Source organism: Accipiter gentilis, chromosome Z (assembly GCF_929443795.1).
Source record: "Accipiter gentilis chromosome Z, bAccGen1.1, whole genome shotgun sequence".
Classification (NCBI taxonomy): domain Eukaryota; kingdom Metazoa; phylum Chordata; class Aves; order Accipitriformes; family Accipitridae; genus Astur; species Astur gentilis.
In genome coordinates, this window is record NC_064919.1 from 863,386 (window position 1) to 887,917 (window position 24,532).

General features: G+C 57.2%; 4 protein-coding genes and 1 long non-coding RNA gene across 5 annotated transcripts; 2 read left to right on the forward strand and 3 right to left on the reverse strand.

Moving 5' to 3' along the window:
* Positions 1-451: 451 nt before the first annotated feature.
* On the reverse strand, positions 452-7,081 carry CZH19orf47 (chromosome Z C19orf47 homolog). Its single transcript, XM_049795666.1, has 9 exons — positions 7,000-7,081; positions 6,398-6,471; positions 6,006-6,093; positions 5,597-5,711; positions 5,385-5,466; positions 5,039-5,164; positions 3,214-3,360; positions 2,782-2,852; positions 452-2,111 (listed from the first exon to the last, which is right to left on the reverse strand). The coding sequence occupies exons 2-9, from the start codon at positions 6,414-6,416 to the stop codon at positions 1,617-1,619; spliced, it is 1,143 nt and encodes a 380-aa protein (XP_049651623.1). The 5' UTR covers positions 6,417-6,471; positions 7,000-7,081; the 3' UTR covers positions 452-1,616.
* On the forward strand, positions 7,005-11,547 carry PLD3 (phospholipase D family member 3). Its single transcript, XM_049795664.1, has 12 exons — positions 7,005-7,287; positions 8,638-8,676; positions 9,041-9,091; positions 9,244-9,392; positions 9,488-9,671; positions 9,802-9,922; positions 10,000-10,127; positions 10,322-10,522; positions 10,610-10,749; positions 10,818-10,983; positions 11,059-11,158; positions 11,263-11,547. The coding sequence occupies exons 2-12, from the start codon at positions 8,650-8,652 to the stop codon at positions 11,457-11,459; spliced, it is 1,464 nt and encodes a 487-aa protein (XP_049651621.1). The 5' UTR covers positions 7,005-7,287; positions 8,638-8,649; the 3' UTR covers positions 11,460-11,547.
* Positions 7,682-7,984, forward strand: LOC126036177 (uncharacterized). Its single transcript, XR_007505108.1, has 2 exons — positions 7,682-7,752; positions 7,875-7,984. It is a non-coding gene; the product is annotated as an uncharacterized LOC126036177 (long non-coding RNA).
* A 400-nt stretch (positions 11,548-11,947) lies between the features above and the next one.
* HIPK4 (homeodomain interacting protein kinase 4) lies at positions 11,948-13,834 on the reverse strand. Its single transcript, XM_049794643.1, has 2 exons — positions 12,383-13,834; positions 11,948-12,094 (listed from the first exon to the last, which is right to left on the reverse strand). Exons 1-2 carry the CDS (start codon positions 13,832-13,834, stop codon positions 11,948-11,950), a joined length of 1,599 nt encoding a protein of 532 aa, XP_049650600.1.
* A 637-nt stretch (positions 13,835-14,471) lies between these two features.
* PRX (periaxin) lies at positions 14,472-19,104 on the reverse strand. Its single transcript, XM_049796173.1, has 5 exons — positions 19,004-19,104; positions 18,679-18,787; positions 18,469-18,592; positions 18,199-18,386; positions 14,472-17,040 (listed from the first exon to the last, which is right to left on the reverse strand). Exons 2-5 carry the CDS (start codon positions 18,682-18,684, stop codon positions 14,662-14,664), a joined length of 2,697 nt encoding a protein of 898 aa, XP_049652130.1. The 5' UTR covers positions 18,685-18,787; positions 19,004-19,104; the 3' UTR covers positions 14,472-14,661.
* Between the last annotated feature and the right edge of the window lie 5,428 nt (positions 19,105-24,532).

Sequence of the window (24,532 nt, forward strand, 5' to 3'; positions counted from 1 at the left end):
AGGCGGGGGGGGGACGGGGGGGGACGGAGAGGGAAAGACCCCGCTCGCCTGCCCCGGGTCCGTACTGCGCATGTGCCGGGTCGCCGTCTTCGACTGCGCATGCGGCGAGGGGGGCAGCGCGCCTGCGCGCAGGGGGCGGGAGAGGGGCGGGGCTGCGCCACCTCCCAACGCGCATGCGCCTGCCGCTCTGCGGCGCCCACCCCGCCCGCAAGGGGTAGAAACACCTCCCGCTTCCGCTCATTTGCATATATTTAAATATAGTGGAATAACTACTCTATATGACTACCCACGCACGGCCGAGGAGCATGGGAATGATGAGTGCCTGATGCCCACAAGGCCTGGGCATCCCCAACCCTGGGTGCACACCACCCACCTATGGGTGCAACGAGCTGCTCCAGTCTCAGCACCCTGAGGTGGGTTTGGGGGGGGGGGTGGGGGTGTGTTCCTGGCCACAGACTGGGGGGCTCAACTGACACCAAACAGAGCTGTTTCCACGCTTTATTGCAAAAAGCTCCCCCGCAGACTGGCGGGCGATGTAGAAAGCCAAAAATTGGGAAAACCCACTCATTTTCACACACCAAACAACGCCCGAAGCGCAAAGAAAACCTCCCAAAATAGGGTAAAATAAAGAAATTAGTCGTTTTTCTTATTGAAAAGACTCACTGTTATGGCCCTGACTCGCCACGCAGCTGCCTCTACCCCCACTGTCTTTATTTTGGGGAGGAAAAATGTCTTTTCAGGGTTTGCAGCAATGCTGGACAGGTGCAGGGTGAAGGCAACCCCGTGACGCTGTTGAAAATAAATTTTGGGGGAAACAAATTTTGGGGGACATAAATAATCTCTGTAAACCCTCACGGTGTCCATTTTAGGTTTCACATTGGGATGAGCTCGAGCTGAAAACTGTGAGCGGCACATTGAAGGTGTCGCTTAAAACAAGGCAAGTTGGGGATTTTTTGAGCCCCCAAGGAGTTTTTTTAAGCTTTTGTTTTCCGTTTTTTTTTGTTGGTTTTTTTTTGGAGGCTGCTCTGAAATCCTTAAAAATTAAGGATCCCCGCAGCAAGCTGCCACTCTATAATGATTATTTATGGAGTCACTTTGGTGCAAGTTCCTAAATATAGGGAAAAAACCCCTCCAGAGAAAAAAAAACCAGAAAAAATAGGGAACACCCCCCCCTCCTTATGGAGTTCTCCACATCTGAACTCCTAACTACAGGAAAGAACTTGCAGAGAAGGGAAAAATGGAGGGGTGGGGGCAGCGGGGAAGAAGTTTTGATGCTGGTAGGAGATGGAGAACAACGATTTGGCCTCGTACCCGCTGGCTTTGTGGGCCAGGGCAGGCACGGATGCCCAGCAGACAGGAAATCTGGCAGGGAGGGCTTTTCCCCCTCTCCTATTTTCCTGTGGGATTAGTGTTTCCCTATGGAATTAAGCCTTTCCCCATGGGATTAAGTGTCTCCCTGTGGGATTAGCGTTTTTTCCCCGTGGGATTAGCAAGGAGGAAGGCAGGATGAGACTCTGCCGGTTCTTGAGGGTGAATAAATGGGATGGCGGACAGCGCGTGACCATCAGGAGGGAAGCACACAAGCAGAAAACCGTGCAGGAAGAAGCATTGTGGGATCAATCCGTTTTCTTCCCCAGCCGTTTAAAGACGCTAACAGTGCCGGCGCTGTCCATCTGAGCACCGGGGGTCTCGCTGGTGCTGCTCACCTTCGCGCACCCCCAGGTCCTTTTGATTGTCACCCGAAATTCGGGTTCGCTTTTATCCTTTGTGCTGGTGACATTGCCATCCTGGGCTTCGACTGGCATCGTGGCAATACTGATGCCACCAATTTTGGCTACTGCCGGTTGTGGTTTCGCCGCCATACGGATACCGGTGGTGTTCCTATGACCAAGCTGCTGGATGGCGGCAGTGACAGTGACCGGTTTGGCTTCTGAACTGGTGGCTTTCGCCTTGATGGTCCCTCCCAGCTCAGTGCTTTCCTTACGGGGAGGTTTGGCGAGTTTTTTTAGGACGCCGGCGTACTGGAGAACAGAGCAGTCATCGTCACTCTCAGTGGCTTTGTCCCCATCGGTCCCCAAGGTGTCACCCAGTCTGCTGAAGACCCCTGTGGGCTGGGAGACAAGGGAGGGTAGCCTGTCAGCACCTGCACCCCCATTTTGGGTGCTCGATTTACACTCCCCTTCCCCTTCGTCCCCCAAATTCTGCCACTGTCACAGAGGCAAGATGGATACTGGCCTTGCCCGTGAAGCATTTTGAGGTGTAATGATGCAAAACACTGCCTACAGCAATAAAATTAATGATTAGGCTACAAAACAGGTCTATAAATCACCCATAAAATCATATTCCCTCTTATTTTTCTTGAGGGCCTGAGTCTGCAACTTGTTTTACACCCTGAGACTTTCATGCTGAGTTTTTCACCCCCAGAGGAGGGAAAAAAAATCACCTGTATCCCCAAATAAAGAGCATTTTGCCTCCAGAGAAGAGAAAAAACCTCCTGTATCCACCATTAAAGGGGTCAAAATAGAAGTGCAGATGGGGATCACTCAGAGACTGGGGATCTGCTTGCCTTCCGTGGCTCCATCCTGCTTTTCCCTGGTGTTTCCCCACCATTTTCTGGTTATGTCAAGGTTCCTTCAGCCCCTCTGTGGTATGTGAGCGGCTATGAACCCCAAAATAATCTTCGGGGAGAGGACCCTCATGTGAGGATCTCAGTAGGGTTTGGCACAGCTGCTGCGAGTGACAGCTGAATGCTCCTGCAGCTGAAAACCCATGTCCTCTCACCTTGCCTCCTGTGGTTGCGTCTGCTTTTGCCTCAGCTCCCAGCCGGTCAAAGACAGACGTCCTCTGCAGACCTGCAGTTTTCAAGAAAATGTGTTTTTTTTGAGGTTTTCCCAGAAAATGAAGCTACATTGGGTCAGTGCCGAGGGCTTGTGGCCTTTCAGCCCCATCCTACTGTCAGGGCACCCGGCAAAATAAAATCCACTCAATAAAAGTGTGCAAACAGCCACCTTCCCCCTTCTTCCTAAGACTTAAATGGACTTGAGCAGAACCTTTATGGCTCGCAGTGAGTAAATATATCCTTGGAATAACATAACTTCTACCCAGTAACTCTCTGGATATGAGAATTCTAGGGGGATTTGTAATAACGGGCTAAATTGGGACTAAACCGGGCTTCTGGAAGAGAAAAAGAAGATCAAAATCCTCCACTGGTACCTTTGGCCGCTTGCTGCTCCAGGATTTTCTTTGTCCTCGGTGTCGTGCCCTTGGGCATGTTAATGATGTATTTCCCTTCCATTTCTGCCGTCACCCGGCGGCGTTTTACTGGGATCGTTGGATTTTCATCTGCCGTGTCACATAAACCTGGTGGGACAAAGGAAGAGCAAATCAAGAGCTCTTGTTACAACAAGACTTAGGGGATAGAAGGGTTTTATGAGTGCTTGGGCACAATCCCAGGCTCAAGTGAGCTCTGAAACTGACTGCTTCAGCACTAACAGACCTCCCGCAGCACTGGGGCTCTGCAAGCATACTCCCCCACTGTGTCTAGCTACTCCCAACCACAAAATTACAGAATTGTTTGGGCTGGAAGGGGCTTTAAAGACCTGTCCTGGTTTCAGCTGGGATAGAGTTAATTGTCTTCCTAGTAGCTGGTACAGTGCTATGTTTTGAGTTCAGTATGCAAACAATGTTGATAACACTGATGTTTTCAGTTGTTGCTAAGTAATGTTTAGACTACAGTCAAGGATTTTTCAGCTTCTCATGCCCAGCCAGTAAGAAAGCTGGAGGGGCACAAGAAGTTGGCACAGGACACAGCCAGGGCAGCTGACCCAAACTGGCCAACAGGGTATTCCAGACCATGGGATGCCGCATCTAGTGTAGGAACTGGGGGGGGGTGGGGGGGTGGTGGAAATCGCTGCTTGGGGACTGGTGGGGTGTTGGTCCGCAGGTACTGAGCAATTGCCCTGCACATCAATTGTACATTCCAATCCTTTTATTACTACTGTTGTCATTTTATTAGTGTTATCATTATTAGTTTCTTCTTTTCTGTTCTATTAAACCGTTCTTATCTCAACCCACGAGTTTTACTTCTTTTTCCCCGATTTTCTCCCCCCTCCCACTGGATGCGGGGGAGTGAGTGAGCGGCGGCGTGGTGCTTAGTTGCTGGCTGGGGTTAAACCACGACAAGACCATCCACCACTTGCTGTGGGCAGGGACATCTCCCACTAGACCAAGTTGCTTCCAGCCCAGTCCCAGCTGGCCTTGAACACCCCCAGGGTGGGGGCATCCACAGCTTCTCTAGGCAGCCTTTCCTGTGCCCCACCACCCCGACAGTCAAGAATTTCTAATGAAAATCTCCCCTCTTCTGGTTTAACACTGTTCTCCCTTGTCCTGTCTCTACTCCCTCTGATAAAAAGCCCCCCTGCTTTTCCTGCAAGCACTGCAAGGCTGCTTTAAGGACTCCCTGGAGCCTTCTCTCCAGGCTGAACCACCCTAACTCTCTCAGCTTGTCCTCGTATGGGAGGTGCTCCAGTCCCACCCCAATCACTGTTGTGGCCTCCTCTGGACTCGCTCATGTAGGAGCTTGCACTCTGCCTTCACGAGGTTGGCATGGGCCCCCTCTCTCCAGTCTGTTATAGTTCCTCTGGATGGATCCCTTCCCTCTGGAGCATCAACCCTCCCCACTCAGCTTGGGGTCACCCCCAAACTGGCTGCAGGTGCATTCAATCCTGCTGTTCCTGCCCCCAACAAAGATGCTAAATCATAATTGGTCCCAGTACAGATCCCTGAGGGACCTTGCTCATCACCTGTCTTCACCCAGATGTCGAGCTGGAGTGAGACCATCTGTCCAATTCCTTACCCACTGTGGGGTTCCACTCCTCAAATCCATGTCTCTCCACTTCAGAGACAAGGATGTTATGTGATTAGCTCAAAAAACCCAAAGCCAGATCCAAAGCAGCTGTTAAAATTTGGCTGTGGGGGTTTAACATGGAACAGAAAGGAAAAAGCAATTGTTTTTGCTGGGATCTGTCGCCCTCCCTACCTGCCTTCGCAGAGGCCAGTTTGTTGGAGACGGTGACAGAGATTTTGGAGGTGTGGGGCCGTGGTCGAAGTGGGGTGGCGGGAGGCGAGTCTCTGCTTAGGCTGTTGGCAATCATCCGGCTGGCAGCTGGAAGAGGAGGACGGCACAGTGAGGGAGACGTTTTAAACCCCAAGGAGCTTTGGTGAGTGTGACAAGCATCCGTCTTGTCAGCTAAATTAGAGGGGTCCTTCCCCAGGATTGCGGGGAAGGCAGCCATTTTTTCAGCCTTTTATTTCAAGACAATTAGTGCACCTCATTAAACAGGTGAGGGTATTTAATCTCCCAGAAACCCCTTGCCTGCGCTCACCACTGTTGGCATTGCGGCGCAGCTCAGCTTGAATGTTGGGGGAGCTGGGGCAGAGCAATTCGGTGGCCGCCTTGCACATCTCCTGAAGGAAAAAAACACGGAGGATGGTTTTCCCTTGGGCTGTTCTGAGGTGAACGAGGATCCTTGAGGCAAAACTTTGCTGCTAAATGAGCTGGTGAGGCTTAACCTGTGCCAGTGAGGCTTTACCATACCTGCCTGTACACGATTTTGGCGTGTTTGAGAATGGCGATGATGTCTCCCACCACTGTGATGCCCAGCTCATTCATGATCTCCTTGTTCAGATCCATCAACATGTTCTTCTGGATCCTGCAGCAAGGGAAGACCTGGCTTAGTGAGGTCTCCCTTTGTCATAAGCTCTGATTAATCAAGCCTTGAGTAAGGCGCACCATGATATCCCCAACCTGGGTTCGGACACCACTGCCCTCGTGGAAATAACACTAGCAATGAAAAAGAAGCTCAGTGCAGATGAATAACTAACATAACTAATTAAGGAGTGAGATAATCGGTTAATTCCTTCCTTCCCCCTCACTGGGGGAACATTTCAGTGCTATTTTCCCCCTGTGATGTGATAAAAATGCACTGCCTCATTGGTGACCTCACCTGTTATCCACAAACATGACAGCGTAGTTGACGGCGGGGCCCGGGGGGATGCCAGCTTCTTTGAAAAACTGAATCCATTCAGATGTCGCTGAAAAAAAGCCGTGGAAAAGGAAAAACTAAGTGGATATGGAAAAGGAGGTGGAGTGGTTGCCTGGATGTCAGCAGGCGCTGGCCAAGAGGCTCATTCCAGGCATTCACAGCTGTTGTCATGCGATTAATGGGATCGGGAGGAAAACGACTCCTGGGATGGTAGTGGGGGTGAGGGGAGGAGATGGTCTGCCAAATGAAAATACACAATTTGAGGGGCTTTAGAACAATTTAGGGAGATGTTGGATAGCGGAGGGGGAGAGGGGTGCAGCGGGCATGCTCGCAGGGAGGGAAATGTTCCTTACCCATTGTGACGGACACCATGGTCAAGGAGCCGGAGAATGTGGGCACGGGGCTAGGCAGCAGTGCTGGGAGAAGCCTGCCAGGTGAGAGAGCGTCTGTGTGGCCTCTCTGACGGCCAGCAGGCAGGCACCAGGCTGCTGCTGCCTCTCTGCCTGCCCCCCTGCTCCCTCCTCCTGCTCCACACTCCCTCCCTGCCCTCTCCTCCCACCCCACACCTCCTCCCTTTTCCTCCTGCCCCACACTGCCTCCTCTTCCCTCTTGTCTCCGCCTGCCCCCTCCTCTTGGCCCACACTCCCTTCTGCCCCACACGTCCTCCTCTTCCCCCCTGCCCCACAGCCCTGCCCCTTCCTCCTGCCCCACACCCCCTCACTGCCCCTTCCCTCCTGCCCCACACCTCCTCCTCTTCTCTCCTGCCCCCTCCTCCTGCCCCACAGCCCTGCCCCTTCCCTCCTGCCCCACACCTCCTCCTCTTCTCTCCTGCCCCTTCCTCCTGCCCCACAGCCCTGCCCTGCCCCTTCCTCCTGCCCCACACCCCCTCCCTGCCCCTTCCCTCCTGCCCCACACCTCCTCCTCTTCCCTTCCACCCCCTCCCTCTCCGCCTCACCTCTCCTCTCCCGCCGCGCCCCATCTTGCCGCCTCCGGCCGCCGGGCCGGGCCCTACCGGAAACACCGGTCACTGAGCGCCGGAAGTGACCTCGCCGGCCGGCCCAGCGCGTTACCCGTCGCGCACGCCGGGGCGGTGGCCGCTCTAGGCAGCCCCGGCGCGGGAAGGTGGCGGGGAGGGGGCGGGGAGGCGGAGAAGGAAGGGGCGACCATAGAGCGCTGGAGGACCGAGGGCGCCCCCCAGCGGGCGGCTCCGGGAACAGGCGCCCCTGCAGACGCCGGTGTCTTGGTACGGGGGGGACGGGGGGACGGGGAGCACCGGGCATCCCCAGGACCCTCAGCTTTGAGCGGGACCCTGGCCCTAAACCCGGCCCTGAGCCCTCCCCTGGCCCTAAACCTGGCCCTAAATATGTCCCTGGCCATTTAACTTGGCCCTAAATAGGCGCCTGGCCCTAAAACCGGCCCTAAGCTGGGCCCTGGCCCTAAATATGTCCCTGGCCATTTAACTTGGCCCTAAATATGTGTCTGGCCCTAAAACGAGGTCCTAAGCTGGGCCCTGGCCCTAAACATTGCCCTAAGCCGGGCCCTGGCCCTAAACCTGGCCCTAAATATGTCCTTGGCCATTTAACTTGGCCCTAAATAGGCGCCTGGCCCTAAAACCGGCCCTAAGCTGGGCCCTGGCCCTAAACCTGGCCCTAAATATGTCCCTGGCCATTTAACTTGGCCCTAAATATGTGTCTGGCCCTAAAACGAGGTCCTAAGCTGGGCCCTGGCCCTAAACATTGCCCTAAGCCGGGCCCTGGCCCTAAACCTGGCCCTAAATATGTCCCTGGCCATTTAACTTGGACCTAAATATGTGTCTGGCCCTAAAACCAGGTCCTAAGCTGGGCCCTGGCCTGAAACATTGCCCTAAGCCGGGCCCTGGCCCTAAACCTGGCCCTAAATATGTCCCTGGCCATTTAACTTGGCCCTAAATAGGCGCCTGGCCCTAAAACGGGCACTAAGCCGGGCTCTGTCTCTAAATCAGGTCCTAAATATATCCCTGGCCCTAAACAACCCCTAAACATTACCCTGACCCTGACCGTAGCCCTAAACCCACCCCTAAATATCATCTTAACCCCAAAACACAGCCCTGAGGCCCCCCCCTCCCCCCCAAACTCAGCTGAGACGGAGGGTGACACCAGACTGAGCTTAACCTTCCCCCCCCAGACTCTAATCCCTCCCGACCCTAACCTCTCCCAACCCTAACCCCCTCCCCCAAAACAGGGCAGGGTTTGGGGGGGACTAATCCCTGGGACCAAGCACCCCCTTTTTGTGGCGTCCCTGAGGCACAGGGGAGGGGTCCTGGGGAGTGGGTGGGGGGTCTGCACCCCAAAACTGGGGTGCTCCACCCTATTCCAAAGGGGGACCAGCCCCAATGGCGAGGGTGGGAGGAACAGGCACTTCCCCTCTCCGCCCCAAATGGGTCAGGGCACGTGAGCACCCTGATCCCGTGAGTCAGCCGGCAAAGCCTCTGCCCCGCCTGGATTTTTGGGGTCTTTGCCCTTATTTGTACCCTGAAAACCCCAGCTGTGCCGTACCCCGGGAGGTTCTCAACTGTCCGGGCATGTCAGGAGAAATCCGGTTTGTTCTGTTCCAGCGTCACCCTGGGATGAATCCCGACGGCGCCTACAAGCAGGTATGGTGCTGGTGGCACCCCGAATCCCCAAACTGGGGGTCATGGAGCTCCCTGCCCCGTCCTGGCACCCTACAACCCCAAACTGGGGCACCCCATAGCTCCCTGTCCCGTCCTGGCACCCTAAAATCCCAAACTGGGGTGCCCCATAGCACCCTGCCCAGCACCCTACAACCCCAAACTGGGGTGCTCCATGACCCCCATTTCCACCCAGACCCTGAACCCCACGGGGACCCCTGGTAATGTGGGGGATGGAGGGGCACCTTCCCCTGGGGACCCCAGGCATTTTGAGGTGGATTTTACCCCCAAACCAGCCCCCACGCTGGTTTGGGGTCCTCCCTACCCCAATTCTTTTCCCCCATCACAGCTGGACCCACTGGAGGACCGTGGGGCTCAGCCCACACGCTTCCTGCTGAAGGTAACTCCCCCGGTCTATGGGGGCCGGCTTCAGTGCTGTCTCGATCCGGTGCCATCCCTTGCCAGATCCCACTGGTATTGGGGATGGCTTTAAACCCTGTAAATTAATTTATTCCTTAATTTCGGGGCACTAATACCCCCTCTCTATCCCAGTGCTCCCGCAGTGCATTGCTCTCCACCATCCTCCTTGCCCTCTTCATCCTCATCTTCTTCCTCTTCAATCTCCGGCTGAACTCAGTCCTCCGCAGTGATGCCAGAAGTGATGCTGGCGGCGATGCCAGATCCTGTGGTGACACATGCCGGTAAGACGAGCTTATGGGGGGTGACACTCCCCTGAGACCTTTGGCATTCTGGTGCTACAATCACCAGTGCCGGTGCTGCCGAATTTCCACCATAGGATTGTCCTGGTGGAGAGCATCCCAGAGGGAATGACCTTCAGTGATGGTTCCGTGCCAAATCCATCCACCTTCTCCACGTGGATGAACCTCTTGGGGACCGTCACACACAGCCTGGACATCGCCTCCTTCTACTGGACCATGACCAATGAGGACACACGGACACATGAACCCTCTGCCGCCCAGGTCCGCACTGCTGGCATCTGGCACACATGGCACAGCTCTGATTTTGGTGCTTGAACATGGCGCTGGCTGCCATTTTCTCTCCTTCCCATAATTTTTAATAATTTATGCCTTGAACCATGCGCTGATTCAGGGTGAACAAATCCTGGAAGAACTCCTCCAATTATCCCAGCGTGGCGTCACCGTCCGAATAGCTGTCAGCCACCCGTCAGCAAGATCACCCCTGAATGATCTCCAAGCACTGGAGCAGAGTGGTGAGTGGTGGAAAAAACCCCATATTGGTTTTTTGGGGGGATTTTGAGTGGGAGATGACCAAGTTGTGTTTGCGCAGGTGCTGTGGTGCGCACCGTTGATATGCCACGGCTCACTGGCGGTGTGCTGCACACCAAGTTTTGGCTCGTTGATGGCACCCACCTCTACATTGGGAGCGCCAACATGGACTGGAGGTCTTTGACCCAGGTGAGCAGCACGGCAGCACCATCATACCACCAGATGGTGCCGAACCTGTGCCGAACAGTACCAGGGCTATCCCAAAACTAACCCCCCATCCCCATCAAGGGATGCTCAGTGCCATAAATTGGGACTTATGGCATTGGACAGGGATGATGGCACTGCCCGGTAATGTGACAGTGCCACCATGCTGCTCACTGCAGGTGAAGGAGCTTGGCGCTGCCGTCTACAACTGCAGCTGCTTGGCCAAAGATTTAGGCAAAATTTTTGAAGCTTATTGGGCTCTTGGTGTTCCCGGTGCTTCCATCCCGGTACCGTGGCCGGCAAATTATTCCACCACCTTCAACATGGAGACGCCATTGGAACTGAAGCTCAACGACACCGATGCTGCCATCTACTTCTCGGTACATCCCCATTTCATTGTGGTTGGTTTTCCTGGTGCCAAGGACTGGCTGTGTCAGTGCTTGATCCATCTCTGATGATTCCGGCAGAGCTCCCCGCCAGCTCTCTGTGCCACTGGTCGGACCCAGGATCTTGGTGCCCTCCTCAGTGTAATCGATGCCGCTGAGGACTTTGTGGACATCGCAGTGATGAGCTACCTACCCACCACCGAATTCTCCCACCCCCAAAGGTTTGTATGGTCCTATGCCAACCCTGACTTGCCAGCAGCAGTGATGCCTGACCACTTTTCCTCCCTAGATTTTGGCCAGCAATTGATAACAGGCTGCGGAAAGCCGTCTTCGAACGCCGGGTCAAGGTTCGCTTGTTGGCGGGTTGTTGGCGTCACAGCCAAGTGACCATGTTCCCCTTCCTCAAATCCCTTGCCGCTGTCGCCGATAATAGGACCCGCTACAGCGTGGAGGTGGTGGGTATCACAGCGTGACCACAGCGTGCCAGTAGGTGATGTTTCAGTGGGTGACGGTCTCCTCACTCCCTGCAGCGGCTTTTCATGGTGCCGGCGAGTGCAGCGCAAGCCCAGATCCCCTACGCCCGGGTGAACCACAACAAGTACATGGTGACGGAGAAGGTGGCATATATCGGTGAGTGTGGCACAAGTGGCGGTGCTGCTGTGTGAGTCACTGCCAGCTGCTGGTGACGGTGGCTTGGGGGTGGTTTTTGGGTTCCCCGCCAAATCTTCTTGCAGGGACATCCAACTGGTCTGGTGACTACTTTGTGCGGACAGCGGGATCGGCACTGGTGGTGAACCAGACAGTGAGTGCTGCCGGCACCAGCACCATCCGGGACCAGCTGCAGGCAGTTTTTGAGCGGGATTGGAGCTCCCAGTACAGTGCCGACATCAGCAATGCAGAGCGGTGGGAGACCGTCTGTGGCTCCCGTTAGGCGCTGGGGAACAGACCACCAGTGAACCACAGGTTCTGGCTGTGCTGAATCTGGCTGCCCCGCTCCAATTTGGGGAAAAAAAAACAGAAAAAAAAAAAGAGTTTTTCTGGACTTTGCATTCCTATTATTGAGGTGGGGGGTCCTCCACGCCATGGTGGTGGAGCGCGCTGGGCCTTTGCCAAATGCTGTGCCAGCACCGGGAAGGAAGCTGGGATGCCCCTCAAGTCTCGGCGGTACCAAACATATTCTGGCAAGGAGTTAGATGAAATGCTGGGTTGTCAACAAACCATTTATTGGGAGGTCATTGCAAAAACCAGAGCTGACAGCATCCGGTACAGCACATCCTGGTGCATCCCTGGCTACATTATCCTTTACCAGCATGGAGCTGGGTTCTACCAGTTGAGGTGACTGAAGATGGGGAAGAGGAAGAGGAAGGTCTCTGGTGAGCTCTTGGCTGCCAGGGTGTTTGCCAGGGTTGCTGCGGTGGCTCAGTGGTGCTGTGAGTGTTGCCAGTTCTGTGCTGGGAGGAGCATGCCGGGTACAGCAAGGGCATCCCAGGCTGGTCCCCAGAGCCCATTCTCGGGGACAGGGATGGGATGTGGGGGCTTGGGTTCATGCCGTGTCACCGGAGCTCTCTGTGGGGGGGAAGAAGCATGGGGAGGGGGTGAGTGGCACCCATGGGTGGGGTTCCGACCCCTTTGTGGGAACCTAGGGGACCCAGGAACCCTAAGCACCCTTGACATGGGGCACCAGGGACCACAAGCACCCACCATGTGGGGTACCAAGGACCCCGAGCATCCAGGGACCTGAAGCACCTGGGGGACACAAAGCACCCCATGGGACCCCAAGCACCCAGCGTCCCAGAGCAGCCATGCCCAGGAGCCCCTGGTCTCTGTGTGAGCCCCCCCACCCCTTGGCCATACCTTGGCATGGAGCGAGTTGCATGGTCTTCCAGGCAGGTTCTGCTCCGCAATGCCAGCAAAGACCATGCTGCCATTGCAGTGGCTGTGCTTCTCCCGTCTGCCAGGGGACCCCAGCAAGATCAAGTTACTGGCAGTGGGCTCCGTCTTGGGACGCCGGTGATGCTGGCGGTGCCGGTTGCCGTAGTGGGTGGGGATGGGGGCTTGGCAGACATCCTGCTGGCTCTTGTCACTGGTGTCCCCAACCAGTTCAGCCAGGCTGAGCCTATCCATCTGGGCAATGGCCTTCTGGATGCTGCACTGGTCATCGGGGATGAAGGCACCTTCCTCCATGCCAGGGAAGATCTCAACCGTGCTGGCATCCTTGTGGCATGCCCTCAAGTCCTCTTGGCAGAGCTGGTAGTACCGGGTGGCCTTGAAGCTGGACTTCACCTGCTGCAAGGAGATGAAGGGATGCTTGAGGGCAGCGCTGGGCATGATCCTCTCATGTGAGTCCCAGGTGAGCATCCTCTTGACCAGCTCCACCATCCCACACAGGTCACAGTGCTCGGCCAGAGCCTCCTGGCCAGGATAAGACACGGGGTGGATGTTCACCACCGCCAACTGATCCAGCGAGGAGAAGACATACTTCCTCCTCTCCATTGGCTTCACCATCTCCTTGCCTGGTGGTTTGAGCTGCCAGGAACCAGTGGGATGTGGCACCCATTGGAAGAAGGACCGCGTCTTCCGAGCAGCGCGGAGCAACTCAGCCCGTGGTAGCCCTAAGGTGGAGCAGATGTAGCGGACCTGGTCGTACTCGTTGACGCCAGGGTAGAGTGGCCAACCCAAGTGAAGCTCAGCCACCACGCAACCCAAAGACCAGATGTCCACCTTCTCGCAGAAAGGCAACCCCAACAAGATCTCTGGTGCCCGGTAGAAGCGGGATTGGATGTAGGGTTCCTTGACATGGCAGACCTCAGTGACGATGCTCGCCGAGCCAAAGTCAATGAGCTTGACACGGAAAGGATAGCGCGCATGGTCCACCAGCATGATGTTCTCTGGCTTGAGGTCGGCATGGATGATAGAGAGCTCCTTCAGCTTGACCAATGCCGCCAGCACCTGCGCTGTGATGGTACGGATGTGCCGGACGGGCAATGGCAAGAAGTTGTTCCGCTTTTGGAAGTCAAAGAGGTTTTGCTCCAGCAGCTCGAAGACCAGGTAGGTACAGGCACCATCTCCGAAGGACTCAAGGAAACGGACGACATGTGACTCTTCAGTGTTCACCTCCCGCAAGGCCTGCAGCAGCCTCAGCTCATTCTTCACCACCCTGCCATGGTAGCCTTCATTCTTCAGGATCTTGATGGCCACCATCTCCCCTGTGCTCCTCCGCCAGCCCTGGGTCACCTCCCCGAATGTTCCCTTCCCCACCGTGGCCACCAGGTCATAGTACTCAGCACCAACCACCAGCGTCCCCATGGTGGGTTGGCTCCTTGTCAGGGGCTTGGGACTCTCCACTCAGCACCCAAGAGGGGCTTGGGACACCCAACTGCTTCAACCTGGCCCCCAAAGCACTGCCCATTCCGGCATTGCCATGACAACACCTTCTGTTGCTGACATCGTCCCCGGCAGCAACCGCTCCCCTATGCAAGAGGCTGCAGCCTGGATGGAGGAACCCCCTGAAACCCAGCCCTGGTCCCCCAAAACCCAGCCCTGGTCCCCCAAAATCCATCCCCAATCCCCCAAAACACATCCCTTGTCCCCCCAGGGCCCAGCCCTAGCCCCCCAAAACACATCCCTGATCCTCTGAAACCCATCCCCATCCCCCGAAATCCATCCCAACATAATCCATCCCAGCCCCAAAACACCCATCCCAAGTCCTCTGAAACTCATCCCTGGTCCACTAAAACCCATCCCAGCACCCCAAAGCCCATCCCTGGTCCCCCAACCCCATCCCCACCCCCTGAAACCTATCCCTGCTCCCCCCAAACCAATCCCCAGACTCCGTAGACAAGCTCAGGGCTTTTTTTGGGGGTTAACATTTATTTATTCTGGCTGAGCTGAGAGCAAGGAGCTGCGGGTGAGTGATACTGCTGCCCACCTCCCACCCCCTGGTTAATATTAACACCTGGAAAATGGGCAAAAAAAAGCTTCAAACACCCCCCCCCCCAAAAAAAAGCTGGATTATGAATTTTTTTTGGGGGCTAAAGGGGTTAAAGAGGGTCTGGGGGAACAAGTGATGCTCCACCACCCCATCACTTTTTCAGGGGTTCCCTGAAGAGCCCCATGCTCAGGGACGGGGGGGTTCACTGCTCACCACAGGGTTGGGGGGTCAGTGCCACCTTAGGCAGGTGAAATTTAGGGGTCCCCTCACCCCTGAAACCGCCCAAATTGAAGCGTGGGGTGACTTCTGTCATCATCCTGTTGAATTCAGGGTCCCCAGGGGAGCGCTCCATGTTGGGTAACCGCATCTTCCCCACCTTGGGTTGGGTGATGGGGGGCTCCGGTGGGGAGCCCCCAGGGGAGAAACCCACCCTGGGCATCCACCGCCGTCGCCGGGCCTTGCCCTCCGCTTCCCCATTGACATGGGGGTGGGGGTCCACAACCCTGTTGTCTTCTCCTTTCTCCTTTGGCTTCACCAACACCAACACTGCCTTCTTCATGCTGCCCATCCTCGTCCTCCCCTCCCCTTCCAGCCCACTCCCAGCAAAACCTGCACTGAATTTTGGCAGTTTGACCCTAGACTGGCGTCCCGGTGCTCCATCCTTCCTGGTGGTCTCCTCCATCCCATCCATCCCTGGCGGTGCCAACTCCAACATTGGCACCTTCAATGCTGGCACGCTGGTGGGTTTTGGTATCTTCCGGCTTACTGGCTCCTCTGGTTGTTTTACCGGCATGGTAAAACCCACAGCGGGGACAGAGAATCGGGGAGTCAACGGTTGCACCCCCCCATCACCCGTTGCCCCCCTGGTTTTCAGCTTCAACAGGAACGTGCCAGGAGACTCTGGCATCTTCCTTCCTGCTGTGCCAATACTCAAGCTCTCAGCACTTCCTCCACGTCTCATCATTTTGGGATCCCCTCCGATGCGGATGTCGGGGCTGGATCCCCCAAATTTTGGCAACTTCACCACCCCACCCAGCTCTGGCCCTGCAGGGAGTTTAGGCAATGACGGCACGCGCCGGCTGCCTGTTGCCGGCAGGTCGATGCCCACCCGTGGTACCCGAAGCCGGGGGGTCCCAGGGGACCCCAGTTCTGCTGACCTCCCTTCGTCCCCTCCAGATCCCCCGATTCCCAACTGTGGCAACTTCATCACTGCGCTGGCATCCTGGGGACCCTCCTCACCACCAGCACCCTTGTCCCCATCCTTGACACCAAAAGGTGCTAGGGATAATTTGGGGACCTTCAGCTTGGTCCCGGCACCAGTGGCACCAGCTGTCCCCAAAGCCAGGTCTAAGGCCACCGCGGGACCGGCAACGGCGATGCTGGGTGGCGCTGGCACAGTTGTGCCGCGGGATGCTGGGGGATACCCATTGCCATCGCTGCCTGTTTTGAGCTTGGCAAGGGACAATCCGAACCGCGGCAGGGTGAATTTGGGGGGTTTAGGTTTGGCACTGGTTGCTGGCATGTCCCCGGCGAGCTGCGCTGGGGTGGCGATTTCCACTGCCGGCAGTGGTGCTTTGGGCTCCAGCTCCAGGCTGAGCTTTTGGAGCCCTTTGGCAAACCTGGCTGCCATGTCCGGTATCACCGCAGCGACCCCCTCATCCGGCACTGCTGTGGTGTCAGCACCTGCTGGCAATGCCAAACCCACACCAACATGCGGCACAGCGATTTCAATGGATGGCACCACTGCTGCTGGGAAAGCCAACCGAGCCGGTGCTGCTGGTGGCGACTCTGACCGCCGTGCCGGCAGCTTCACCTCCAACTGCGGTTGCTCAACAGAGATGGCTGGCTCTAGTTTGGGCATGCTGAGCTCAGGGACAAGCTCCACGGCGGCGCTGGGGATGGCAATGCCGATGGAGGGGACACGGATGCCGGCGAACCCCCCTCGCGTGCCGGCATCCCCCTCCTTATCCTCTACTCGGGCCACGCCGGAATTTGGCAGCTTGGTTTTCGGCACTGGGCTCCCCCCACCCTTATGGCTGCTTCTGGGGGTGTCTCCCTCCCCCAGCTTGATTTGGGGTTGACTTATGGTTGTGATGGGCTCCGGCATCACCGCCGGCAGCGTCAGTGCTGGCACAGCCACCTCCAACTGTGGCAGCCGTAACGCCGGCTCCTTGGCTTGAAGGGTGGCCAGTGGTGCCGTGCCAGCGAGGCTCAGCCCCATGGAGACTTTGGGCGCTGCCACCTCCACAGCTGGTAACCGGGTGCCAGTACCTGCTGGCACCTCGGCGGCAATGCCAGGAAACTCCGGTTTCACTGGTTGCTCCTCCATCACTGGTGTTTTGCGGGCTGCCGCTTCCTTCACTGTTAACCGGGATGGCGTCACACGTGGCCGCTTGGGCTCCGCCGCTGGCAGCACTGCAGTGGATGTGGCTGTTGGTGCTGGTTCGGCAGTGCTCTGGCTCTTCACCAGCTTGGGGAGCTTGGGAAGGGCAAACTCCACGGCCACAGTGCTGGCAGCTGCTGTGCTCACTGTGCTGGGTGCCTGAGGCGGCTTCTTGGAGGGCGTCAGGATCGGGATGCTCTGGGTGAGGTGGGGGGAGATGGGACCTGGCACCCACTGTGCTCAGGTGTGCACCCATAGGGACCCCTGAGCATCTGGCATCCCTGGTGCTGCATCCATAGGGACCTCCCCAAACATCCCACATTCATTGTCCTGCATCCATAGGGACACCCCCCGAGCTTCCCACCTCTGATGCTGTATCCATTGGGACCCAACCCCCAAGCATCCCACATCCGTCCTGCATCCATAGGGACCTCCCCAAGCATCCTGTATCCATGGTGCTGTGTCCATAGGAACCCTCCGAACAACCCGCATCCCACTTCTGCATCCATAGGGTCCTCCCCAAGCATCCCACATTCATGGTCCTGCATCCATAGGCACCCCCTTGAGCACCCTACATCCCCTGTCCTGCATCCATAGGGAACCCCCTGAGCATCCCACCTCTGATGCTGTATCCATAGGGACCCGACCCCCGAGCATCCCGCATTCCTGTTCTGCATCCATAGGGACCCCCCCAAGCATCCTACATCCCTGGGGCCACATCCATACAGCACCCTTGCCCTGAGCATCCCGCATCCCTGTCCTGCATCCATAGGGACCCCCCAAGCATCCCGTTTCCATGGTGCTGTGTCCATAGGGACCCCCCGAGCATCCCACATCCTGGTCCTGCATCCATAGGGACACCCCCCCGAGCATCCCACCTCTGATGCTGTATCCATAGGGACCCAACCCCCGAGCATCCAGCATCCTGGTCCTGCATCCATAGGGACCTCCCCAAGCATCCTACGTTCATGATCCTGCATCCACAGGGACCCCCCCCAAGCATCCTACATCCCCCGTGCCACATCCATACAGCACCCTTGCCCTAGGCATCCTGCATCCCAATCCTGCATCCATAGGGACACCCCCTGAGCATCCCACCTCTGATGCTGTGTCCATAGGGACCTGACCTCTGAGCATCCTGCATCCCTGTCCTGCATCCATAGGGACACCCCCCCAAGCATCCTACATCCCTGGTCCCACATCCATACAGCACCCCTGCCCTGACCATCCCACATCCCAGTCCTGCATCCATAGGGACCCCCCCAAGCATCCCATTTCCATGGTGCTGTGTCCATAGGGACCCCCCCCCCCCCCCCCAGCATCCCACAGCCCAGTCCCTCATCCATAGGGACCTACCAGCCTGGCCACCTTCCCCTGATGTCCCTCGCTGCCGGTGCTGGTGCTGCCAAGGGGGATGCGGGTGCCAGGTGTCCGATGTCGGAGGCAGAGCGAGACCTTGCAGGACCTGGCACTCTCCAGAACCCGTGCGACGTCCTCAGGGGGGACCCCCTCGAAGAAAACCCTGGCGCTGAGGAGCTGGTCACCTATAGGCACCACAGGGACTGTCACGCTGAGTGCCACCCCTCCCCTTAAATCCAGGTGGGTTTCGGGGACCCCCCCTCCCACCTTGGTGGACGCGCAGGGATTTGGGCGCCTTGGCGATGTAGAGGCCGTGGCGGTCACGGGCCACGGTGACGCCCGTCACCCCGGCTTCGGGTGCCGTCTCCAGCTCCACCAGCTCTGCGTCCTCCTATGGGGCAGAGGAGGGGTGGGGGTGGGATCTGGCCCTTCCCCCCCTGCCCCACGCAGTGCCCCACCGCCCACCGCAGCCCTCACCTCCATGGGGGGATGGGGGGGGGTCCCCTCCTCCAGGGGGTGTCACTGGGGTCCGTGAGAGACACAGGCGGTGGCAGGGGCTGGCGGTGCTCGGGCGGTGCTCCGGCTTCTGCAAATGGGGTGCAAGCACCCCAACCTCCTGTTGCAGACCCCCAACCCACCCCATTCCAGACCCCCGACATTGCCATTGCAGCCCCCCACCTCCCCAATGCCCCCTGCCCCACACCCGCAGGCAGAGTGCAGGCAGCCCTAGAGCAGAGGGGGCCCCCTTTTCCACCCTGCACCCCCAAACCTCTCTGCTGGGATCTGCCAAGACCCCCCTTACCTCCCAGCTCCTTCCCACTCCGGCGCTCCGCTAGGAAGTAGTTGTGTCCCCCCCACTCCCCCCCAACCAGGATGGGGGGACCCAGGCGTCCGGGCCCCCCTAAAAGAGAACCCAGGCGTCCGGGCTCTCCATCCCACGCCTGCTCAGCAAAGGTCACTGGCTCCACGCCGGAGACCCCCCCTCCCTTGCCATCACACCCCTAACTTCCCGCTGGCACCCACCCACACACCGGCAGGACAAGGGGGTCCCTTGTCCTGGGTCCCCCCCACTGCTACCTCAGGGGAATTCCGGGAATTCGGGAGGCTCAGCACAAAATCCCGTGGGACGGAGGATGGCATGAGGCTGGATTTAGCTGACCAGGCCTGCGGCCGCAGTGATGGACTCCTGGCTCAGCAGCTGGGAATGAGCCGAGTGGGAGAGAAGCTGGAGGGAACGGGGACGCATCCTGCAAACTGTGATCCCCCCTGCTCAGGTCTGCCCTTGCTTTGGGTGTCAGTGCCTGCATATGCAATCCGCAGGCTGCACGGGTGCATGGGTGCTCAGAAGCATGGCGCGTGGTTGCAGGAGTGCATGGCTGCATGGGTGCACAGTTGCATGAGTGTGCACAGACGCAGAGGTGCATGGGTGCCAGGGTGCAGGAGTGCATGGGTGCAAAGGTACATGGGTACTGGGCTAGTGGGCTGCAGGATTTGGGGGCACCTCTGGGCTGCGGGGGGATAGCACCTCTGGGACCCCCCCCAAAACGCCCCTGGGACCCCCCCATGGGAGCCTCAAAGCACCCCCGGGACCTCCACAGCACTCTTAGGAGCCCCATAGCACCTCTGGGCCCACCATAGCACTCCCAGCATGCCTGTAGTACCTCTGGGACCCTCCATGAGACCCCTAAAGCACCCTGGGAACTCCCAAAGCACCCCCAGGACCCCAAAGCACCCCTGGGACCCCTCCATAACACCCTTGGGACACCCATCACATCCCAAGGATCCCCATAGCACCCTTAGGAACCCCAAAGCACCTCTTAGACATCCATAGTGGCCCTGAGACCCCCCATAACAATCCTAGGACACCCATAACAGCCCTGGGACCCCCATAGCACCCCAAGGGCTCCCACAGCATCCCCAGGGGAGCCCAGATGCCTGGGTCCCCCCCCGAGCAGCCGAGCAATGTGCTGAGTCAGCAATCCCATCCAGCAGCACCCATGGGCGCGGGTGGACACATGAATGGAACGATTGATGGCAGGGTGGTGCGGGGGCCCCAGGGAATTCGGCAGCACCCGTTGCACCCACCCCAAGCCTTGGGGAGGTGGATGCTGGCACTCTGAGCTCTTCCTGGCACCCAGGGGTGCTGCAGGCCCCCTCAGCACCCATGGGTGCCCCACTGACACCCCCTCCCCATTTAAACACCCGGTCCTGCTTGGTGCTGGGTAGGGGCTGGAATCAGCAGCCAGGGGTGGCATATGTGTATTATCCAGGTTTCCAAGCACTGAAAGGCCTTGGGGAACCCCAAAACCTTCCTGGGGTCCCTGGACCACCTCCCTTAGAGGTTCCAGAGTCCCCAAACTCCTTGTGGGATACCCCAAAACTCCCTTAGGGGGCCCAGCTGAGCTCAGGAGCTCAATGAACCCCCAAACTAACGTAGTGCAAGGCGAGAGCCCCAGTGCACTCTGGAAGGCAGCAGGGGCCCCTTGAGGATTTCGGCAAAGCCCAGCAAAAGCCTTGGGACCAAACCGTGTAGCGAAGCACGGTACAGAGCAAAGATGGAACCTCCGGCTGGGGTTAATCCACGACACCGCTAAACAGAGCTGCCCCTCTCTCATAAAGCAGGTCTCAGTCTCTTCGCTACTTTCAGGATGTCACCTGTGTCGCCTTATTGTTTTAAAATCTCTCGCCAGCAAGTGTTGCTGTCACTCCCACAACCCTGATGCCGCTTGCAGACCAATTCAGAAATCCCTGGGGCTTGCGCCGGGGGGAAAAAAAATATCCTGTTCCACAGGTTGCCTGTGCTGCTTCTCCTCCCTAGGTAATGGGTTGTGGGGCAGGGACAGAAGGAACCACCTGGAATTGTCTGTTCTTTGCACTTGACAGCTGGAAACGCTCCAGCCCCTTGGATGCTTTTTGGTACGGAGGCGATGAAGATGACGGCCCGGGCTGCAGGTGGGAAAAGGGCAGGGCAATGTAAGCCCTGTGCCCCCAGTAAGTAGTTACTGCGTTTGGCTGGTCTAAACTGGGCTGAGGTGTCCGTCATCTCCTCCGGCTGATGCTCAAACACGATCGTTAAGGGGATGCTGATGCTCGGTGGTCGAGGCGCGGTACTCCCGAACGGGAGTTGCGCATGCGCGGAGGCGCGTGTGGCAGCGCCCTCGCTGCTGCCGCCCATCGACCAAAATTCGGTACTGCAGCCGTGGAACTGCGCATGCGCCTGGCGCCCTTTAAGGCAGTGCTCGCTGCTGCCACCTATCGACCAAGATTGGGCACTGCAGCTCGGGAGCCGCGCATGCGCAGAGGCGCCTGATACACCGCGATCTCTGCTGCCAACTATTGACCGAGACTGGGCACAGAGGTCTTGAAATTGCGCATGCGCAGTGGCGCGTTTTGGCAGCACGCTCGCTGCTGCCTCCGATTAACTGAAATGCGGTACTGCAGCCTGGAAACTGCGCATGCGCAGTGACCCCATTTGCGAGTACCTCGCTGCTGCCGCCTATTGACCAAGACTCCGCATTGCAGCTCAGAAACGGCGCATGCGCACTGGCGCACTTTACAGGGCGCTCGCTATTGCCTCCCATTGACGAAAATTAGGTACTGCAGGCGTGAATCTGCGCATGCGCTGTAGCGACTTTTATCGCACCCTCGCTCCTGCCACCTAATGACCAAAATTCAGTACTGCACTGCGGGAGCCGCGCATGCGCAGCGGCGCGTTCTGTCAAGCGCTCGCTGCTGCCCCTTATCGACCCAAATGAGGTACTGCGGGACGGGAGCTGCGCATGCGCAGTGGTGCGTTCTGGCAAGCGCTAGCTGCCGCCCCCTATTGACCAAAGCTTGGTACCGCAGCTCGGCGGCCGCGCATGCGCACTCCGCGGAAGCAGTATGGCGGCGCCCAGGGCGGACAGCGGCTGGTGTGACGGTGAGGCGCGGATCAAACTTTACAGCTCGGAGAGTGAGTTATAAAGCAGCTGTGTTTATTTCGGCGCCGGGGGCAAGGGGATTTCTCCTCAAAGCTTGCACACCGTCTCAGCAAGGAGCCAGATATTTCTTACACCAAAACATACATATGTATAAGTTGGGGCGGGGTTAGTTCTGCTAAAACAAAAGCTTGTGTCAGCAGTTCTAAAATGTTTATGTCATCTTGCGCAGGCTCAGATCTGTCTCTGGTGGTCGTTTACTTCTTCAGGGGTCTTCTGTTCTCTAGATGAAATTTAGTCATTTACGCATGCTCTCTCCTTACTTGGGGATTTCAGGGGTTTTTAACAAGTCCTAGCCAGTTCAGTGGTAAGACTAACATTGCAGTTCCTGTTATCCCTTTGTTTGGCAATGTCAGTCCTTGACAAATACCAGTCCCTGATAAGCATAACCCTTGACAGATGCCACAGGTGCCAGGCCCCGGCAAGCGAGCCTCGAAAGAACAAGGGCAACAGAATTATTAAACAATATTTAAGTGGTCAAAAGGCAAATAGTTATTTCCCTGTATCACCAGGACCACTGGTGAGGTGAGTGATCCCCTCCAGCCTGAGCAGGGGGTGCCTCCTGCCCACTGCCTGCCCGGGGTTGGCAGGACGGGAAGCTGCGAAGTGGCCGGTGCGGCAGGCTCCCGGTCCACCGGAGGTAAGCCGGGCCAGGGCAGCCCCACGGAGTGGCCACCGGGCACCTTCCCCACTTGCCAGAGCCCCCCCAGAGCCTCCCCTGGCCTCGCTCGCCTCGTGTGGCTGCCCCCAGTTCCAGCCCCCACCCCCCCCAAAGCCTGTCCTGTAGCCCCAGGCAGCCCCCAAGCCCTGTTGTGAGGGCAGCGAGCTGTCCCTCTGGTGGTCTTGAGTCTCCCTGAATGTGGGTACCATTAGCAGCAGCGTGGGGAAAGAGCGGGGTCTGCAGGAGCCCCTGTGGAAGGAGGGGCTCTGGCCAGGGGTGATCTGTGATAATAACAGTTGCTGCTTCTTCTTTCCCTCTTCCAGAGGCCACGCTGAGGATGCGGTTGTCCGTTCCTCCCATGGGGATGCTGCTGACTGCGCCTGCCTCAGGCTTGTGTGGGCTGTCTCTGCCTGGCCTTGCACTCCTCCTGGCATGGGAGCAAAAAGGGACAGGCGGAGCACCTACTGGCTGTGGACAGGAGCTGCTGTGGCTGAAGCTGGAGAGGCCAGAGAAAGGTAAAGCTGCTGAAGAATAAAATAAAGGGGGTCCAGCGAGCAGCTGCAGACAGCGGACAGCCTGCCTCTCCAGGTGAGGAAGGATCCCTCTTAGTGTAGTCCTCAGCAGATCTGATCACTGACGTGCACAGCAGGGTCTGTATGCGTAACCAAAAGCACAGTACAGCCATGTGGTTTGTGCACACATGAGTCTGTGTTTCTAGGAAGCCTCATATTGTAAGAGCTCTAAGACACCAACCTATTCTCTTAGGTGGATGACAGTCAAGTGGCCAGAGCTACAGAGCAGGAAGGGAGAGGGAGAGACAGACGGATGTGTCCGAAATGTCAAATTCTCCCAGCAGCTCCAAAAGCGTGAGGTACAGTGAGTCCTGGACCCCTGGGGCTGTGTCACCCCTCTTCTGCATCCCGGTTGCTCCCTGCCCCCACCTTCTCTTTCACTGCTGTCATGGTTTTTTTTGCTTCCTGCACCTCTCCCTCTCTTGTTCTTTAAGTCACCCTCTTTCTCTGTTGTTCTGCCTCTCTGTTTTATTTTTCTCTCTGCATTTCTGTCCTGTCCCATTGCTCTTTTTATTCATCCTCTGTCTCTGCCCTGCAGCCCATCACTACTTTGTCTTTCTCCATCTATCTGTCTGTCTTCCTATCCCAATCTTGTTAATTTCTCCCTGTCTGTCCTTTAGCCCTTCACAATTCCCACCGCTCTCACCTGTCTGGCGCTGTGTCTCTATTTTTAAATTCCTCTCTCTCTGCCCTGTATTCTAGATATATTTTTACTTTCTTAGATTCTTTTATTCCAAGTCCCTGTCCCTGTGTTTTAACTTCTTCCCTCACTGTCCCATAGCCCATTTTTGTCTTTATCATTCTCTCTCTGTCTGGCTTCCTGTCCCTATTCTTTATTTCCCCTCTCTCTCTCCTTTAGATCATCGGTGGTTTTGGTATTTCTCAGTCTCTCTGTCCCAACTCACTGTCCCCATTTTTAATTCCTCCTGCCCTGTGGCCCATCATTAATCTTTGTTTTTCTCCATCTCTCTCTCTCTGGTACCCTCTGCCTTTTTATTAGTTCCTTCTCTCTGTCCTGTAGCCCATTGCTATTTTCCCCCTGCCCCTGCCTGTCTCCCTCTGTGTCTCCCTTTCCCTATTTTTCAATCCCCCCTCTCTGCCCTGTAGCTGATCACTGTTGT

Excerpts from the sequence above, each read along its gene's own strand:
- CZH19orf47 (XM_049795666.1), bottom strand. Across the intron at positions 2,853-3,213 it reads GGAGCAGCAAGCGGCCAAAG|GTCTGCAGAGGACGTCTGTC; the intron begins GTACCAGTGGAG and ends TGAAAACTGCAG. Across the intron at positions 2,112-2,781 it reads ACGCAACCACAGGAGGCAAG|CCCACAGGGGTCTTCAGCAG; the intron begins GTGAGAGGACAT and ends CTTGTCTCCCAG.
- PLD3 (XM_049795664.1), top strand. The coding sequence starts at position 8,650 with ATGAATCCCGACGGCGCCTACAAGCAG. Across the intron at positions 9,923-9,999 it reads CCAAGCACTGGAGCAGAGTG|GTGCTGTGGTGCGCACCGTT; the intron begins GTGAGTGGTGGA and ends GTGTTTGCGCAG. Across the intron at positions 10,128-10,321 it reads ACTGGAGGTCTTTGACCCAG|GTGAAGGAGCTTGGCGCTGC; the intron begins GTGAGCAGCACG and ends TGCTCACTGCAG.
- HIPK4 (XM_049794643.1), bottom strand. The coding sequence starts at position 13,834 with ATGGGGACGCTGGTGGTTGGTGCTGAGTACTATGACCTGGTGGCCACG. Across the intron at positions 12,095-12,382 it reads GCAACTCGCTCCATGCCAAG|AGAGCTCCGGTGACACGGCA; the intron begins GTATGGCCAAGG and ends TCCCCCCCACAG.
- PRX (XM_049796173.1), bottom strand. Across the intron at positions 18,387-18,468 it reads ATCCCTGCGCGTCCACCAAG|GTGACCAGCTCCTCAGCGCC; the intron begins GTGGGAGGGGGG and ends TGGTGCCTATAG. Across the intron at positions 17,041-18,198 it reads AGGGGAAGGTGGCCAGGCTG|AGCATCCCGATCCTGACGCC; the intron begins GTAGGTCCCTAT and ends CACCTCACCCAG.